General features: G+C 44.1%; 1 protein-coding gene across 1 annotated transcript in view; it reads right to left on the bottom strand.

Annotated features, from left to right (window-relative positions):
• The window catches only part of LOC115480949 (mucin-16-like), a 142468-nt gene that overhangs the window by 61161 nt on the left and 67714 nt on the right, over window positions 1–13593 (bottom strand). Inside the window, 3 exon segments of the mRNA XM_030219932.1 lie at window positions 8102–8230; window positions 8719–10287; window positions 10465–10593. Of these exon segments, the coding sequence (XP_030075792.1) occupies window positions 8102–8230; window positions 8719–10287; window positions 10465–10593 (1827 nt within the window).

Genomic DNA, 13593 nt, shown 5'->3' with positions numbered 1-13593 from the left:
ATCTAAAGAGCAGTTGTCCAAGCACAGATTTTTGCTGGGCTAGCTTTCAAATGGGAAACACACACACCAATGTTGCCAGATGGAAAAAAATGTTCATGCCCAAAACCAGCCCCAAACCGCACAGTCAATTTGCATATGAATGACACCTCAATAAATATTAATGAGTCAATTTGCATATGAATGACATGAATAAATATTAATGAGGCTATATGCATACAAATGACATCATTAAGCCCGCCTCCACTGGCTGCGGCTGCGGGAAAATTGAGCCAACCCGTGGCCAACGGCCATGGGAAAAAACCGCGCGGGCGAAAAAAAACCGTCGGCGGGGCAAGAAAAAGCCGCCCAAAATCCCGCAACCCGCACGCGGCGTGAAAAAGCCGCAGCGGGTCATGGAAAGGAGCCCAATTGGGCGGGAAACCCTCAGCCCTGGCAAAACTGACACACACATGCTTTCACTTTCACTTTAAAAATCCTGCAGAGCTGCTTGATATAGCTTCTGAAGTAAATGCCAATAAAGTTGTATTAGCCAGCTAGTGATGGGGAAGTCATTGTTTATCTCTGGGTGTAAGAAACCAGGAATGGATCTACTTTTTACCCCTGCAAGGGACTTGTGCCATGGATATCAGGCTTGATGGACCTTTGTTTTGATATGGTAAGGCATTTCTTATGTACTTGTTACTCATGTGCACAATTACCCCCCCCCCCCCTACATTCTCTGATTGCAGATATAAATGTTATTCTCATGTTGTCAGTAGTCAGTATAGTAAACAAATTCTGGAGGTTGATACTCTGTGGGAGGAAATTGGGTAGGCTCTGCCCCTATTTCTGCTGACTGGTCCAGCACAAATAATCAGTGCCACTTAACTGGAGAGTGCTTGCTATTATCCAGTCAGTGCTGCAGCAGTCCGGGGGCACAGCCAGAAGTTATCCGGGCACTGTCAGTATTCCACACTATCCAGGCATTCTTAACTTGCCAAATAGCTATCCGGGTACCCGCTTTGAATATCAGCCACACCCAGATAACCTCCGGTGGCTGCTGAAGACCCAGATATTCAGCGCCGGAATCCGGCTTTGACCTAGTGCCAAATATCTAGATCTAAAGAGGACTGCCGGCCCCCCACCAAGGATCGTCACTGCTGCCGTTGCCACCCCCCCCCCCCCAGGATTGTCGCCGCCGCTGCCGCAGCTTCCACCCTCCCCCCCCCCCCCCCCCCCCAGGATCACTGCTGTCTGCTGTAACTGTAAATACCTTGTCTGTAGGGGATCCCAAGGCCCCATCAGCAGAAGAGTTTTCTTCCAGCGCTGCACTCTGTTGCATGGCCTGCCCCTATGGCTGCTTTTCTCTCATGTTGCGCATGCTCGGTTTCAAAACCGAGCATGCGCGGCCTGAGGGAAAGCAGCCGCTTGGGAGGCAATGCGGCAGTCGGCAGAGCAGCGCTGGAGGACAATCTCATCTGCTGTAAGGGCCTAGGGGGACCCCCACCAGCCTGCTGTGTCTGCTCCTCCGGGTCCTCCCTAGCCTCCAAGGGGGGCCCGGCACCGGAGTTTTCTCTCTCCTGTTCCTGTCACCCGGGTCCAGTTAGGAGCAGGAGAGAGAGACCTCAGCACTGGGCCCCCCTTGGAGGCCCAGGCCCAGGGAATTTTGACCCCCCCCCCCCGCACCCCCCCCCCCCCCCCCCTCGGTGGCTCTGGATCTAAATCAGCCTACGGCAACCAGCATTATAAATCATGGTGACTCTCTTGAGCTGAATCTTCTGTCCAATGTGCAGTGGCGGCAAAAAAAGCAAACAGGATGCTAGGCATTGTTAAGAAAGGGAGGGTAAATAAGACCAAGAATACCATAATGCCTCTGTATCACTCTATGAGTATTGTGTTGAGTTCTGGTGACCATATCTCAAAATAGATATAGCGGAATTAGAAAAGGTTCAAAGAAGAACGACCAAAATGATGGAACTCCTCCTTTAGGAGGAAAGGCTAAAGAGTTAGGGCTGTTCAGCTTGGAGGAGAGGAGATATGATTGAGATCTATAAAATCCTGAGTGGAGTAGAATGGGTCAAAGTGAATCGATTTTTTACTCTTTCAAAAAGTACAAAGACTAGGGGACACTGGATGAAGCTATATGCTAATATTTTTTAAACAAACAGGTGGAAATATTTCTTAACGAATAGTTAAGCTGTGGAACTTGTTGCCAGAGGATGTGGTAACAGCGGTTAGCGTATCTGGGTTTAAAAAAAGGTTTGGACAAGTTCTTGGAGGTAAAGTCTACTATTGAGATAGATATGGGGAAGCCACTGCTTGCCCTGGGATTGGTAGCATGGAACGTTGCTACTATTTGGGTTTCTGCCAGGTACTTGTAACCTGAGTTGGCCTCTGCTGGAAACAGGATGCTGGGCTAGATGGACCATTGATCTGACCCACTCTGGCTATTCTTATGTTCTTATGAATACTGTGCAGCTAATATTTAAGGCAAAAATCAATTTTATGAAATTAGCAGCAATTTATACCAGCATAAAAGCTGATTCACATAGATATCCACAGTATGTTACATTATGAAAGTGTAAATATTGTTTTATTTATTTCTGCAATTGTATATTGCTTGGATTGCAACCTCAGCTCCCTCCAAATTAATCCCTAAAGTCAAGTGGTGTGGTAGCCATGTTAGTCTATTTTTAAAAGTAATAAAGAGAAATAAAAGAAAACAGAGAAAAGAAAACGATGATACCTTTTTTATTGAACTTAATTACATTTTTTTGATTAGCTTTCAAACGCAACGCGTTCTTCTGATCTAAAGAAGAAGGTGTTGCCTTTGAAAACTAATCAAAAAAATGTATTGAGTGAGCCTAATAAAAAAATCTTATTTTCTTTTGTATATTTTGTTTTATTTCTATTTATCCCTAAAGTCAGAAATCATGGACCCTGTGGCACATTTTGGGTAACTGACGTGCAATTTTTCCTGAAATTAGTCACCTTTCTTATCTATTTGTTCCATCTCTGCCTGTCACCTCTGGTGTCTGTTAGCATAGAAACAGAGAAACATGATAGCAGATAAGGGCCAAATGGCCCATCCAGTCTGTCCATCCTCAGTACCCACTAACTCCTCCTTTTCCTAAGGGATCCCATGTGCCTGTCCCATGCTGTCTTAAATTCCGACACAGTCTTCGTCTCCATGACCTCCACCGGGAGGCTATTCCACGCATCCACTACCCTTTCCATGAAAGAGTATTGTCTTAGATTCCTCCTAAGCCTATTTCCTCTTAACTTCATCCTATGCCCTCTCATTCCAGAGTTTTCCTTCATTTGAAAGGCTCACCTCCTGTACATTAACGCCACACTGAGGTATTTAAACGTCTCTATCATATCTCCTCTCTTCTGCCTCTCTTCCAGTGTATACATGTTAAGGTATCACTATATGTTTTATGACCGAGACCGCTTGCCAATTTGGTAGCTGCCCTCAGGAGTGACTCCATCCTGTTTATATCTTCCCATAGGTGCGGTCTCCAGAATTGCACACAGTACTCTAAATGGGGTCTCACCAGAGACTTATACAAGGGCACTATCACTTCTTTTTTCCTGCTGGTCATTCCTCTCCTTATGCACCCAAGCATCCTTCTGGTTTTGACTGTCGCCTTTTTTTTACGTGTTTGGCCAATTTAAGGTCATCAGACACAATCGCCCCCAAGTCCCACTCTTCTTTCATACACAGAAGCACTTCACCCCCTATATTGTATTGTGCCCTTGGATTCTTGTAACCCAAGTGCATGACTGCATTTCTTAGCATTAAGTCTAGATTGCCAATTATTGGACCATTCTTCAAGCCTTTGCTAGATCCTTCTTCATGCCATCCACACCCTCCAGGGTGTCCACCCTATTACAGAGTTTGGTATCATCCACAAAGTGGCAAACCTTACCAAACAGCCCTTCCGCAATATCAATCACAAAGATATTAAAAAGAGCCAGCCTGGGGACCTATCCCTGCGGTACACCACTGATAACATCCCTTTCATCAGAGCAAGCTCCACTTACCACTACACTCTGTCTCCTCCCATTTAACCAGTTTTTAACCCAGTCAGTCACTTTAGGTTTATTAATCAGTCACCTGTGTGGACCTATGTCAAAGGCTTTGCTAAAATTCAAGTACACCACATCTAACACCCCTCCCACATCCAATTGTTTGGTCACCCCGTCAAAGAAACTGATCAGATTTGTCTGACACGACCTGCCTGTAGTGAAGCCATGCTGCCTTGGGTCCTGCAGGCCATTTGATTCGAGAAAGCGTTTCCATTAGTTTACTCACCACCAAGGTCAGACTGACAGGTATTGTGTTGACATTGTAAGTTGCACACTATGACATGTGAAGTGCAGTTCTTTAGCAGGGCACTTACAGTTAAACACCATTTGCTCACACAGTCTGCATTCAACTCAATGATTGGCTAATTGAAAGTAATTGGCTAGACCCATGTCAATCTGGTTTCAGACCTGGGCATGGAACAGAGACAGTTCTTGTGTCCCTTCTCAATGATCCACACAGAAACTATGACAGGGGAATCTTACTCAATGCTAGTGTTGCTAGATTTCCCAGCAGCCTTCGACACTGTGAATCATAATATCATGCTTATGAGGCTGGAAGAAACAGGTATCAGTGGCACGGCATTTACATGTTTCAAATCCTATTTGTCAGACAGACAACAATCAGTTCTCTTCAAGAACAGCACATCATTACTTTAGCCACTGAACTGTGGGGTGCCACAGGGATAGTCCCATTTTATCTATTATCTACCTCAAGCCTCTGGTTGAGCTGCTTCAGTCAACTGGCACAAAATGCTATATCTATGCTGATGATGTGCAACTACTCATGTCCACTGAACCAGATCTAGCCACAGCTTTGAATAAACTGACTGCCTGTCTAACCACAATTCAGGAATGGGCAAAAAAACAACAAACTCTACCTGAGCCCAAGCAAAACAGAGATTCATTGGGTACCTAACACGTGGACAAGTACCTTTTGGGAACTATGAACTCCCTCTAAAATCACAGGTCAGGAATCATGGGATACTGCTGGACTCGTCACTCACTCAGATCCCACAAATTCAAACAACCTTTAAAAATGGTCTCTTATCACTTACGGCAACTATGAAATCTGTCTCCATATATTGAAAAGATGAGTCTGATCACAGTGGTCCATGCCATGATAACATCACAACTAGACTACTGTAATGCTCAGTACACTGGTCAAACCCAAAAAAAGCTTGCATCAGTTCCAATTGACAGAAGACTGCAAGCAGTGTGACCATATCACACTCTTTCTGCAAATGTTTATTAGCTACTAGTACCTTACAGGGCTAAATTTAGAACCCTCTGTTTGATTTTCAAGGTCCTCAAACAAAATGGGCCAGAGTACTTAAAGAATGTTAGCTCTCTACACACTTTTCAGACCTCTAAGGTCCTCTCAAGGAGTATCACTATCTACAGATATTGAGCAATATGATACCCACCAGCGAGCTTTCTCAGAGACAGCCCCCGACTCGAGACTACATCTACTTCAGGAAGCAGGTGAAAGCCTGGATCTTCTCACAAGCCTTTAATATATGACTGGATGTCCACTCACTCCACACCTGAACTAGCTTGCTGCACACCCTGTAACTTAAACCAGTTCCTCATATCTTGTTTAACTATACAAAGATTTTGCCTTGAGTTTAGCCACCTATCTGTTTATCCCAATTGACTCTGTACCCGTCCCCATCTATATATCTGCACTTGGCCCCTCAGCTAGATAAAAAAAAAGTATTAACGTCATATCTATGTTATTTGAATGTTGTATGCTTGCTTATTAGGTGTTTCATTGGTATTATGCTGACATCGTATTATATGTACGTTATTTGAATATTCTTCCATGTTGTCTATTATGATACTGCTTGTATTCTACTGACATCATATTTCTATGTTTACCTCATTTATTGAATTTATGTTTTTATTTGGTCATTATACTATTGTTAAGATGTTAACAAAATTATAAGTTTTAGGTTAAACTGGACCTGCTGTACACCACATTGGGTGAATCTGTTCATAAAGGTAGTTAATAAATCCCAATAAATAAATAAAATAAATATAGAGAAAACAGGAACTTATGTGTATAATTGGCAGCAAATCAACTGAGCACTATTTTTTAATGGCATGCATAACTTACATGTAATCAAAAAAAGAAAAAAAGCTCTTACAGTAGCTGTGGCACAGAAAAAAGTACTTGAATCTATCCCACTAAAGATTCTCTGAAATATATCTGTTCTAATTTTGAAAATACAACAAGGGAAAAGCCTCAGAATTCCCCAACTTCCAGCCTATATATACAAGGCTTCACATTGAGAGCTGTGATTGGCTCAGAGACTTCCAGGTCTCAGCTGAGTGAAGCACGACCAAAGGAGACGTTTTTATTATTGCGGCCGGGGGGGGGGGGGGGGGGGATGACGGCCAAAATGGATGTCTTTTTTGAAGCAGAGCGCTATTTTTTTTTGAGTGAAGGACATCCATTTTTCCCCAATTTTTTTTGTTACTTTTATAGCAGTTTTTAAATCCCGCGCAGCCCCAATGAGAGGTACAGACCTCTCGTTAGATTTTCCAGCATTAAGGCAATCGGAAAAGGTTAGTGCATCTCATTACAATAGGGTTTCTACACAATTTGCTCGTCTGCATTCCGTTTTCGTTAGCTGCTACCGTCGTCGGAAAATGGCTCGGAGAAGTCTTTAGTGCATGCCAGGGTTTACTACTTTCTCATTAATGGCTCGTTAATGGCTCGTTAAGTTTAGTGCATCTGGCCGCAGGTGTAGGGAAGTGAGAAAATCAAGCTCATGCTGGGAATACCCAGCACAGACACACACACACAGAATAAACAAACATCGAGGAGAAAGGCTAAACTCCAACATGAACACAAACGCCCAAGCACAGGCTGGCTTCAGCTGAGCAAATAAAGCAATCAAAGCTAAAGCAAGGATTGCAGAGAAAGGCAGGTTTAAATGGATCAGGCTTCTGACGTCTGTTGGCTCAGGATCAAGTCCCAAACATTCCTCTGCCTATCTAGCAGAATCATTACAATTGGATTTCCTATTTGTACGTACTCCACAGTTTCTCTTATGATCACTGTTATCACGTGACTTCAGCACCATTACCTCCTGTACTAGATCATGTGCTGCTAAACGTGTTCTACAGTTGGGTGGGCCTGAGCTCTAAGTGGGTGGGCCCTGGCCCACCCAGACCCACCTGTGGCTGCGCCACTGCTCTTGTTGGTTCCTGAACCAGCTGCTCCATAAAGCAGTCCTTGATTTCATCAAGGAATTTTACCTCCCTAGCATGATCAGATGTCACATTTTGCCAGTCAATATTAGGGGAATTAATATCACTCGTTATTATTGTGTTCCCTTGTTTTTCTGTTTGTTTGTTTGCCTCCCTAGTTTCTGATAACATTTCTACATCTGTCTGTTCATCCTGGCCAGGTGGACGGTAGTACTCTCCTATCGATATCCTTTTTCCCCTTTACACATGAAATTTCTATCTTTAAGGATTCCAAGATGCGGTTGTGTCCTGCAGAATTTTTAGTCTATTCGATTCAATGCCCTCCTTAACATATAAAGCTACCACTCCACTAATTCGATCCATCCTACTACTGAGATATTAATTTGTACCCTGGTATGACGCTGGTTATCCTGCTTCCACCAGGTATCAGAGATGCCTATAATATCTATCTTTTCATTTAGTGCAATATATTCTAACTCTCCCATCTTACTTCTTAGGCTTCTGACATTTCCTTGGGGCTCTGTACAGTCCTGTTCTTCCCAAATGGTTGTAGCCTTCCCAGGCAAGCAGAGAGTTGAATCTTGAAATTTAGATTTAGTTACTTGCCTTTTTGAAATTTGATCTCAAGGCAAGTTACAGTTTAGGTACATGAATTATTTTTCTGCCCCCAGAGGGCTTTCAAAGTAAGTTGTACCTGAGACAATGAAAGGTGAAGAGACTTGCCAAGCTCCCAAGATACATGGTGGAAGAAATGGAAACCTGCCTGGTCTAGTTCTGAGCCCGCTGCTCAGCAATGGCAGTGGTAAACACTTACTTGACCTACTGGTCCTTGTACTTGTGGTTGATGCTGTAGTTGGAATAGTGGTCTGTGGAGCTGTGGCGTTCGGTTTTCCTTCATTAGGATTATTTGTTGCAGGGATAATAACATCTTCAGTTACAGAACCTGATACAAAAGAAAAAAAACAATTATATAGGTGCATAAAAGACTGGGAAGTTGATTATCTCCGGTTTAACAGTTGCATGCTGTAGTCACATCTTCAAAGTCTTAGTTACAAGAGTTGATTGACCTCTAGTGTATCTCTCCTGAGCATTCAGTGCTCCCTTTCTCTACCTCTTGTAAACATCTCTGGTGAGGGTTTAGTGGAGGGCAGATGTAGCAACGGAAGATGGGAACTCTATTTAGGTCAGCTTTATTTACCAAGATATAACGTTTGGATTTCAATTGATACAACTAGATTTTGGTAGAGCAGGAGAAGGGGGATAACTGAATTCTCATTTCTCCTATAACACCACAATGTATTTTTTTCAGCATTATTTCCCCATCATCATCCAATCCTCCTCCTTACTTAACTCTGAATATGGTTTATTCTTGAATGTCTTCTCAAACGTTATCGCAGGCACCCTAATTTTAACTTAATTTGCACACTGTACCTCGTGTAGTGGCAGCAGTAGTGTTGGCACTCAGTACAGTGACGGTGGTGTTTCCAGGTGACAGGATAGTGGTTGTCCTGATGCTCCCTGTGCTTGCCGTGGTGCTCTTAGCTGGTGTGCTGGCAGCTGTTGTGCTAGTACCAGTAATATTTGCTGTGGTGCTCCCATGTGACAGGATGGTGGTTGTGCTGACTCTCCCTGTGCTTGCTATTGTGCTCTTAGCTGGTGTGGTGGCAACTGTTGTGCTAGTACCAGTTATATTTGCTGTGATGCTCTTTCCATCTGTAATGGTAACTACAGTTGTTGTGTTTAGCATTACTGTAGCTGTTGGGGTAGTGACTCCTGAAGTGCTGGAAAGGGACGCAGCTGTGCTGGTACGCAATAAGGGTGTTGTGGTGTTCCCTGCTGGTTTGGTGGTGGCTGTTTGGACTATTGGTGCTGTTGTACTCCTAGCTGACAGGATAGCGGTTGTGCTGACACTCCCTGTGCTTGCTATTGTGCTCTTAGCTGGTGTGCTGGCAGCTGTTGTGCTAGTACCAGTAATATTTGCTGTAGAGCTCTTTTCCTGTGTTATGGTAACTTCAGTTGTGGTTCTTGTATTTGGAATAACAGTAGCTTTAGGGGTTGTGACAGCTGAAGTGCTGGAAAGGGAAGCAGCTGAGCTGGTACCTAATAAGGGTGCTGTGGTGTTTCCTGCTGGTGTGGTGGTGGCCGAGTTAACAATTGGCACTGTTGCTGTGGTGCTCCCATGTGACAGGATGGTGGTTGTGCTCCCTGTGCTTGCTATTGTGCTCTTAGCTGGTGTGGTGGCAGCTGTTGTGCTAGTACCAGTTATATTTACTGAGGAGCTCTTTTCCCGTGTAATGGTAACTTCAGTTGTGGTTGCTGTGTTTGGCATGACTGTAGCTGTAGGGGTTGTGACAGCTGAAGTGCTGGAATGGGAAGCAGCTGTGCTGGTACCCAATAAGGGTGTTGTGGTGTTCCCTGCTGGTGTGGTGGTGACTGTGTTTACAATTGGTGCTGTTGCTGTGGAGCTGCCAGGTGACAGGATGGCGATTGTGTTGATGCTCCCTGTGCTTGCTGTGGTGCTCTTAACTGGTTTGGTGGCAACTGTTGTGCTGCTAGCAGGTATACTTGCTGCGCTGCTATTCACAGATGTGGCGGTATTTGGAGTACTGGAAATGGCAGCTCCAGTATGGGTACCTGATACATTTATTGTGGTAGTCTTTACCAGTATGGTGGTAGATGGAATAGTGGTAGTAGCAATTGTGGTGGTGGTACTTGATACACTTGTTGTGGTGTTCACAGCTGGCAGGACAGGAGTTGAAGGAATGCCTGCTGTGCTTGCTATTGTGCTCTTTTCTTTTGTTTTGGTAGCTTCAGTTGAGGCTGTGGTGTTTGTTTTGACTGTAGCTGTAGGGGTGATAGCTGTTACTCTCGTGGACTGTATCATGGTCAATGTGCTGGTGATATCAGGAGGGGCAGACGTGCCAACTGTGATTACTGTATTGGCCTTGGCTGGTGTCCCTGTGCTCTTTGACACCAGGGTGCTAGGGTTGGTGCTAATTTCTAAAAACATAGAAAAAAAGAAAGTTATTGTTAGGGGTACAGTATTAGAACAGGAAATGTACAGTGGACACATATGGTGGGGGGAGGGAGGTCAAAGTAACTGTAGATTCTGGCACTGAAGTCATAGGATATCTCAGATTGAAGCTGCTTGTGCTATTTGGATATTATCTCACTTACTTGCAATAGTGGTCCTGGTAGTCATGGGTGTTGCTGTAGTCAGAGCTGTGGTCTGCAGAGTTGTGGTATTTGGATTTCCTTGAACTGGCACATTCGTAGTTGGGATGATAACTTCTTTTGTTGGTATATCTGGTACAAATGAATACTTCTGTTAGTGTGATATATAATGGAATGTAAGGGAATTATATTAAATAGAGAAGGGAAATTAACATTGACATGTATTTTTTAAACTGTGTTATATATCCAGTATATTTATTACTATGTAGATTTCTTTGTTGAATTTGTTGTAACATTAAATAATACTGCTCTCAGTAATTGTGATTTACTTTATACACTACGTAAAATGTAATTAAAGTTTTGAGAATCATGAATCACCTCTGGAACCCTTTTTAAAAATTGGAGTTACGTTGGCCACCCTCCAATCTTCTTTTGCCATGCTTGATTTTAAAGATAAATTATATATTACTAACAATAGCTCTGCAAGTTCATTACTCAGTTCTGTCAGTAATCTGGGATGCATACCATCCGGTCCATGTGATTTACAACTCTTCAAGTTTGTCAAATAGCCCCATTTCATCTTCCAGGATTATAGAGATTTGTTTCAACTTCTTTGACTCATCAGGATTGAATGCCATTTCTGGCATTGATCTCTTTCCCACATCTTCCTTGGTGAAAACCAAAGCAAAGAATTCATTTAATCTCACCGCTATGGCTTTGTCTTCCCTGAGTGCCCCTTTTAACCCTTGGTAATATAGCAATCCAACGGATTCTTTTGCCAGCTTCTTCCTTCTAATATACCTAAAAAAGTATTTACTATGTGTTTTTTGCCTCCAGTGCAATCTGCTTTTCAAAGTCTCTCTTTGCCTTCCTTATCAGCGCTTTGCATTAAGACTTGCCATTCCTTATGCTGCTTCCTATTATTTTCAGGTAGATCCTTCTTCAATTTTCTATTAGCTCTAATAGCTTCCTACACTTCGCTTTTTAACCAAGCCTTTCTCCTCCTTTTTATATACATGGAATATATCTAGTCAGGGCTTCCAGGATGGTATTTCTGAATACCATCCATGCCTAATGTAATGTTTGACCTTTGCTGCTTCTCCTCTAGATTATGTTTTGACTGTTCTTCTCACTTTATCATACTCTCCTTTTTGAAACATAAACGCTAATGTATCGATGTTATTCCGGACGTGAGCCCTTGAGCCCAGGCCGACGCCTAGTATAGGATTTTGGCCAAGGCCTAGGGTAGACCGAACAGGCCCTACGTGCAACCCTAGCCACCAAGCCCCGCATACACACAACAGTTAAAAGGCACCACCAGAAAATGGGAGATAGAGCATTCAAGCCAGCCTCATGGCTGATCGGGAGCCCACTTATGCAGAGTCCAAGCAAGCGGGCCTCACGGCCAACCGGGAACCCAGTCACACTCTGGAAGGGGAGAAAGAACAATGAAGGGTCGGCTAGGGACTAGAGCATAAGCAGTGCACACAGTGCAGGGTAGAGACACAAGAAAAAGGATGAGAGACAGAAACCTCTAAAGGTATACACAAGGCTGTGCCACAGGGTGATCAAGAATGCAGGAAGCCCCAGAAGGGAACACTCTAGGCTGTACCATAGAGCACTCAAGGGAAAAAGGGACCCAACTATAGGAATACACTCTATGCTGAACCATTCAGCACTCAGGAAAGGGGAAGCCACTCAAAGGAATGCTCTAAGGTATGCCACTAGGCACTCAAGGAAAAAAGGGAAACCACTCATAGGAATACACTAGGCTGTGCCCCACAGCACTCATGGGAACTAGGCTGCACCTTACAGTATACAAAGATACAGTAAGCCCTACAAGGAACACACTAGGCTGTACCATACAGCACACAAAGGAAAAGGAAAACTACCTATAAGAATACAGAAAGCTGGCCCCACAACACACAAGGGAAAAGGGAACAGTAAGCAAACAGAGGAAGCTGCCTTGACACACACAGACCAGAAAAGGAGCACTGCTCACCGGAAACAGGAGACAGATTCTGCAAACAAAGAGAACTAAAGCCAACAAACAGGAGCAATATACAAGGACAGGGGGACTGCCAAACGGAGGCAGAACCACAGGGAGCAGAGCAACAGCTCAGCATAACAAAGGGAACACAGAGACAGAGAAAACTAAACAAACAAATTGGAACAATACAAGGCACAAGCTTACCACAGACAGCACAAGGTTAGAGCAGCAGAAAGCAGACCAGGTGTAGGAAAGTGAGGCACTCAAGCTCATGCTGGGAATATCCAGCACACACACACGCACACACAATAAGCATCGAGGAGAAAGGCTAAACTCCAAAGTGAACACAAACGCCCAAGCACAGGCTGGCTTCAGTGAGCAAATAAAGCAATCTAAGCTAAAGCAAGGATTGCAGGGAAAGGCAGGTTTAAATGGATCAGGCTTCTGACGTCTGCTGGCTCAACCCCTGACAAACCAATCAGGATCAAGTCAAAAACATTCCCCTGCCTATCTAGCAGAATCATTACAATTGGATTTCCTGTTTGTACATACTCCAGAGTTTCTCTTATGATCACTGTCATCACGTGACTTCAGCACCATTATCTCCTATACCAGATCATGTGCTGCACTAAGGACTAGGTCTAGAATTATTCCTCCTCTTGTTCAGGGGCGTAGCTAGACAACAGACTTTGGGGGGCCTAGGCAAGAAGTGGGTGGGCACGAAGTGTTCTCTCGCCCCCCACTCACCCCACCATCAAACATATATCTCAGCTAGTGGGAAAACGCTTCTTTCCAAATTGGCAGTCTGCAGCAGGCATGCATTGAAAACTGAGCATGCGCAGGTGCCAGTATCATGGACAGTAGCGTTTTCCTTACCATCAGGGGGAAGTTTTCAACTGGCGGAGATAGGGATCCCCACCAGCTGCTGCTAAACGTGTTCTACAGTTGGGTGGGCCTGAGCTCTAAGTGGGTGGGCCCTGGCCCACCCAGACCCACCTGTGGCTGCGCCACTGCTCTTGTTAGTTCCTGAACCAGCTGCTCCATAAAGCAGTCCTTGATTTCATCAAGGAATTTTACCTCCCTAGCATGATCAGATGTCACATTTAGCCAGTCAATATTAGGGGAATTAATATCACTCGTTA

Source organism: Microcaecilia unicolor, chromosome 11, assembly GCF_901765095.1.
Source record: "Microcaecilia unicolor chromosome 11, aMicUni1.1, whole genome shotgun sequence".
NCBI lineage: Eukaryota > Metazoa > Chordata > Amphibia > Gymnophiona > Siphonopidae > Microcaecilia > Microcaecilia unicolor.
The sequence above is the reverse complement of the archived record's forward strand: the minus strand, read 5'-3'. Positions and strand labels throughout refer to the sequence as shown.